The sequence below is a fragment of the Chlorocebus sabaeus genome, chromosome 26 (genome assembly GCF_047675955.1).
Source record: "Chlorocebus sabaeus isolate Y175 chromosome 26, mChlSab1.0.hap1, whole genome shotgun sequence".
Lineage (NCBI taxonomy): Eukaryota > Metazoa > Chordata > Mammalia > Primates > Cercopithecidae > Chlorocebus > Chlorocebus sabaeus.
This window is the reverse complement of record NC_132929.1, coordinates 45880332-45886331: the sequence shown is the minus strand read 5'-3', so window position 1 is coordinate 45886331 and position 6000 is coordinate 45880332. Positions and strand designations below refer to the sequence as shown.

Below are 6000 nucleotides of genomic sequence, written 5' to 3'. Positions count from 1 at the left end.
TCTTCCCTCTTTCCTCCTCCCGCCAAATAATTATTTGCTAGTAGATCGTGGGAAAAAAAAGAGGAGGAAAAAAACTCTAGCAGCCCAGGACTATAATATATATCTATTTATTATATGTCTTTCGGTTAATTCCTGATCTGAGGAGCGCTGTTTTTCACTCCCATGCGAAAGTCACCAGCGGGTAGGGCCTGATTGCTACTTTTCATGCATAGTTTTAGACACAAGAGGGCATTGTGACGTCGCGCCCAGAGGCACCCAGTCGTAGGCCGAGTCCCGCAGCCCCACGTGGGGGCCCCGCGCTCCCATTGGCCAGCGCCGGACGAAGCTGCCACATTATTTTGTTACTTTTCAGTCCCTATTTGGAACTGCTCTCGCGGCAGTTCAGACCTCGTGCTCGTCCCCCTCGCCTGTCTGTGTGTGGTATCCGTAGGTCCGGGGCACTTTTTTTTGGTGTGTGTGTGTGTGCGCGCGTGTGTGTGTTGGGTGTGTGTGTTTTGGGGGTTTGTCGGGGCGCGGAGAGGAGAGCCGGGCCGAGGGAAAGGAAGGAAGCCGCAGAGCTCCCCGGTCTCGGGCTGCGTCTCCCTTCCAGCGCTCTCCTGCTTGTGCGCTCCAAGGCGGCAGCGGCGGTGGCGCCGAGCGCTCCTCGCTGGGGACGCGGCGCTCGAGCTGGGAGCAGCGAGAACCCTTTGCGGAGGCTTCCCGTACCCGCTGGAGTTAGGATGCCAGGGCGTTTGATTTGCACCTACTGAGCCCGGAGTTCCTCCCCAGCCCTGGGAAGGGCTTGCAGCAGCAGCGGCGGCGGCGGCGGCAGCGTCAGTAGCAGACGGAACAGCAGGCTCTCCTCTCCGAGGGGGGGCGTCGAAGCGCCCGCGCCGGGCTCCCGCCCTCACCCTCCGGCGCTCCTGCGGCCCCAAGCCACCACCTCGTAGCCCGCCTCCTTCCTCTTCTCGCAGCGAGCCCCAGGCCCGGCCGCCTCTAGGATCGGATCCGCGCGTCTCGGATGCTTGGGGCTGCCCCGGCGCGCCCCCCTACAGGCGCGACGCGCTGACTGACCCAGAGGGGGCCCGAGCTCGCCCCAGGAGGGGCCCCCGGCCTCAGGACCCCGCGCCGGACCTGCCGGGGTGCCGACGATGTCCGCACAGTCCCGGGCACTGACGCGCTCGACGCAGCCCAGGGAGGGCGGCCGGCCGCTGCCCGCCGAGCCCTAGGCGCACAAAGCCCGCGCCCGCCGCCCGGCCCCGGCGCCCGCCGACGACTTTGCCGCCTGCTCCGCGGCTCTTTGTTTCCACTTGGGGCGGGCGCCCGACTCTGGGATTTCGCTGCGAGAACGAGCTGGGGGGGCCGGGGGCGAGCTCTCGGTTTCCCGGCCGCCCCCCGCTCGGGCTCGGCTCCCCCCTCCCCCGCACCTCCCCGGCCCGGGCTCTCGGCGCTTCCACGCTCTCGGAATCACGACCCCTCCCTGCCATGTATCCGCAGGGCAGACATCCGGTGAGTAATTGCAACTCGGTTTATTTAAGCATCTATCATGGCAGGGTAAACGAGGCAGTTTATCTGGCACCTCCATTTTGCTTGTTGCTACCTTTATGGTGTGTGTTTGTGCGTGTGCTCTCACACAAAGGGGATGCGGTCGGGGGGCGCCGTTGAGAGAGGAGGTTAATTCCGCGCGAGTGGCGCGGGGGGCTGCCTGTGTTCCAGGGGGAGCTGTTCACGCGGTCCCCGGCCCAGCTCTTAAGTCTCCCAACTCACCCGGCTTGTCTCCCGCCCCCGCCTTACTGGGGAGAGGGAGGCCCTTGGTGAAAGGCATGGGAGCCCCGCTGCCGACGGGGAGAGATGGGGCGCCCCCCCTCCTCCCTGTCGGAGAGCTGAGAAACTTGCTGGGAAGGTTCTGGGCTGAGGGTGGCCTCTCTGGTTGGGCGCCGTCGGGGAGGGGCCGGGGCCGCGGCCGCTCTGAGAGCCGTCTCATGCCCCCGCCCCCTCCCCTGTCTTGTCTTCGCGGGCTCCAGGCTCCCCATCAACCCGGGCAGCCGGGATTTAAATTCACGGTGGCTGAGTCTTGTGACAGGATCAAAGACGAATTCCAGTTCCTGCAAGCTCAGTATCACAGGTAAGGCCGGTGGGGGCCGCCCCGGGGCTGGCTGGGAGGGGCGGCCCCTGCGCGGCTCCTGCCATCCCCCGCGGGGACGGAGGGGGCTCCTGACCCAGGGGCGGCGGGGCAGCCCGGGCCTCCGCCTTTTGTTTCCCCTTTCCGAGCGCGCCGCCTTAACCCTTTATTGCCCGCAGCCGCCCGGCTCCCAGCGCCGCCTGTGGGGTCCCCGAATGAGGGTCTAGGTCGCGGCGAACGGATTCACTCCGGGTTCTGGGTGTGGGGAGCCAGCGTCAGGGTCCTGCTTCCATGCGGCCGTGATAAGTCCTCTGACTGGGCCGCGGGAAGTTTCGAATTGTTTCACATCCCCCTCCCCACGGCGGGGACCCAAATCCCCCCGCGTCCCCTGGCTGTGGGATAAGAGGGCGCCCCCGGGGGGTGTCAGGGAAGTGGAAAAGTGGCTCCAGAGGCCCTTGGGTCGGGGCCTCAGAAGAGGCTGCCCAGGCGCCAGGCTTGAGCCGGCTTTTTCTGCCCTCGCAGCCTCAAAGTGGAGTACGACAAGCTGGCAAACGAGAAGACGGAGATGCAGCGCCATTATGTGATGGTGAGATGCGGCAGTGGGCCTGGGGGGCAGTGGGGGCGCCGACCCCGGCCGGGGACGCGGCGTGTATCTGGGGAGATGAGCGCCAGGTCCCCACCACCGCCCAGCCGCAGGGCGGCCTTAGTAGAGGGCATAATCTGGTCTTGCCCTCCCCTTCCCCAGCTTCCATTGCCGGGGCCACTTGGAGGAGGGTGAGTGAGGGGAGGGACAGAAAGAGAAACCCCGATTCCACGCCGGCGACTTCTGTGCTATCTTTGTGTGCCTTTAATTTGTGTTTTGAAAGTTGCCCAGGGGCCGATTGTCATTGCCCTATCTTGGCTAGTAAGATAGGATTGGACCAGCCCATGTGAAATTAGGATTGCTAAAAATCTCTCTTAGTGACCCCTGCGAGTGTTTAGAAACTTTTCTGCTTTGCAGCTGGGATCTAGCCAGAGGGGGACAGAAGCCCTCCTTCCCCAGGATGTTGTGAGGAGTGGAGAGGCCTTATAAAGCCCTCTGCTTTCACTCCCCTCCTCAGGGATCCCCCAGCTGGGTATCTTGTCCAGGCTGGGGCAGTAGGCAGACTGTCTTCCTTTTGCCCCGTGTCCGTTTCAGCAAGTTTTAATCTTCATTTGTGAGAGGGCACGGCTGCCTGCACTGGTTTCCACATAAGAGGCCTTCGACACAGTGCTAAATAACTCTCAGAGGACAAGAGGGTCCCAGTGTACACACGATTCCCTGTTGAACCTGAACCTTGTATAAACAGGATATAGGGCACATGTGGTGCTTGTGGGAGGGAGGACCCAGCTCCCCTTACTACCACATATATAACGTTCTGTTGAGATGAGAGGAACACTCGCCCTTGTCAGCTCTTAAACCGCTCTGTAAGCTGGCTTTGGGGTTTGATTTAAACTTCTTTAGCAAATGTATTGTAAAAGTATGACTTGGCCAAACCTTTCCAAGATAAAACTGATTTTCAAAAATGATCAGATTTCTGTGTTGTCTGTTAATAGCCATTCTTTTTACTTTTAGTACTATGAGATGTCCTATGGCTTGAACATTGAAATGCACAAGCAGGTAAGTGCTTTTCTCTTTTGAAAAATATATTTCATTTTTTAAAAACTTACATATGTGGACGTCTTATGTTCTCTCTTGTTTGAAAATGAGCCTAGTTCTTCTATTCCTCCTCCTCCTCCTTGAAGAGTGAATGGATCAAGTCCTTGAAATGCAAGGTCTGAGGCTTTGCTGATTTTTTTTTTAGACACGTTGAGCTTTTAGCATTCGAGCTTGTGAAATTAGTCCTGGTCTTGGATCCTGGTGGAGGATAAAGGACCAAAGGGAAAGTTGTACCTCCAGGATCTGCTTTACAAACTCCTGAAAGCCCAGAGGTGGCTGGCTGCTTTTATCTGTTTTAATGTAAAATTCTCAAGAGGAAATACAGGAGGATTTTTTTTTCTTTCTCTTTTTTTTCTTTTTGCAAAAATGTGATGTTCTGCGTTGATAAGATTAAACTTCAAGAGCCTTAAAAGCCAGGCTGAGCTGTCGAAATTTAAGGGAATGAAGCTGCTAACTGCTTAAAAATATAAAGCCAGAATGAAATACAACTTTAATGCCTTGCATTGACAAGGTGGTTTTTTCATCTCTGTCTTGATTTGAAGGCAGCCGAATTCCCATTTTACAGAGAAGGAAGCTGAAGCTCCTGGGTGAAGTAACTTGCCCAGGGGCAGCCTAGCCAGGACTTTTGAGATGGCTGGGGGTTGAGCTCAGCTTTGAAATCCTGGAGTCAAACCAGTTTAGCTAGTGTGGTGTCGTTTGATGGATATGTCAACTACCTGGTATTGTCACTCTTCTAATAACAGTATACCTCAAACCGAGCAAATACAAACACCCTTTATCTCAGTGCATATCAGTAACTCGTCCTGGTGCTAGGCTGGGCTGTGGGAGAGGCCTGTTTGTGTATTTGTGTTCTGAGGAAAGGCTGCCTATAATTTGGCTTGGCCAACGATGAGAGTTGACTTGGCACGTATAAATGGAGCAGGCAGGCCGGTTGTTCTTTTTAACAATTGGTGTTCATGAAATCTCAGAAGACTGTTGACTCATTCTAGCCTTTGGTGACCGTGACTTGAATGGATTTTCTGCTGTAAATTAACAGTCGTTTACAAGGTTTCAATTTTGCTCTTTAAGGAGGCAGGACCCAGGGCAGGTGAGAAGGGCAGGTGACCCTGGAAAGTAGGCAGATTCCTACCCACTTGAGTGGCTTCCTGTAGAGCCTTTGGGATCTGTAGTTTCCTTTCCCCTCCTGGAGGGAGCCCCAGTGTTGGGTGAAGGGAAGCCAGAAAGGGGCCTGAGTTTATTGAGCAATGTGTGGGAAGCCAACTTGGGGCTTCCTGAGGGATTAGTTAGTCCCTTCGGAAGGCATATGAAGGCTACCATGTTTTTACTTCTTGACACACAGAAATAACAAACAGACAGGGCTTTATACGTAAAGATATTTCTCCTCGGGAAAATAGAATCGAGACAGGTTCTGCGACTGGAACGGGCCAGGTCCCGCAAGAATGCTTGAAATGGAACTGGGGTCGCAGGTGTTTCAAGGACCTTGGGGTGTATGCAGGGAGCCACTTCCTCCCTTTGTCTACCCCCCTTTTTTTTTCTCAACGCTTAGTATCTTGGGTGTGTTTAAAGAAGGTAATTGCACCCAGGTTTAAAATTTATAGCAGCAGTTATTGTAAGAGCTTGGTAATTAAGGTGTAATGTCTCGTTGCATGTTGAGGTCTGCATGGGTGGTGTTCCGCATGTCTGTGAATGGATGGTGCTTTGGCACTAAGAAATCCACCTTGGCTCGCAGCAGATCTGTTCTCTGAGTCCTGGGGATGCTGTGAACGCAGGAAGAGTTAAATATCTTAACGCATTTGATGGTGGGGTTTATATAAAGAGCAGCTGTGTACATCTGGGATTTCTGGCCATTCCCCAAACAAGGTTCTTAAGGGGAGAATGCCTGGGGTTTGGCTACGTTGTCTCATTTAATCCTCTCAACTGCCGGTGGTGGAAAGAGGGATTCTTTGCCCCCTTTTTATAGGTGAGGAAACTGAGGCTTCAGGGAGGCCAGGAAGTCAGAGCTGGGACTGAAATCCAGCCCTCTGGCTTTCCCACTGGGCACTTTACCTTGCTTGCCACTCACCTTTGCCCTCTAGCCTGAGTTCCCAGCCTGAACATGTGTGCTCTGAATACAGTGGCTTCTCAAGCTTATGGCAGTCTCTGAGTTGGGTGAAATCACCCTGTGGCTGTGGAGGAACAAAGAGGCAAGGAGGTGAAGAAACCTGTGCCATGAAATGCAACC

General features: G+C 55.5%; 1 protein-coding gene across 16 annotated transcripts in view; it reads left to right on the top strand.

Moving 5' to 3' along the window:
* The first annotated feature begins 346 nt into the window (after window positions 1-346).
* TLE3 (TLE family member 3, transcriptional corepressor) overlaps window positions 347-6000 on the top strand; it is a 50575-nt gene continuing 44921 nt past the window's right edge. For 14 of the 16 annotated variants that reach the window (XM_008016079.3, XM_008016069.3, XM_008016080.3 and 11 more), the window contains exons 1-4: window positions 348-1488; window positions 2004-2104; window positions 2624-2687; window positions 3696-3740. In XM_008016079.3, the coding sequence (XP_008014270.1) occupies window positions 1465-1488; window positions 2004-2104; window positions 2624-2687; window positions 3696-3740 (234 nt within the window). In that variant the 5' untranslated portion in view covers window positions 348-1464. Of the gene's footprint in view, window positions 1489-1984; window positions 2105-2623; window positions 2688-3695; window positions 3741-6000 lie in introns of those variants that run through there. The other 2 variants (XM_008016077.3, XM_008016064.3) reach the window with 2 other exon arrangements.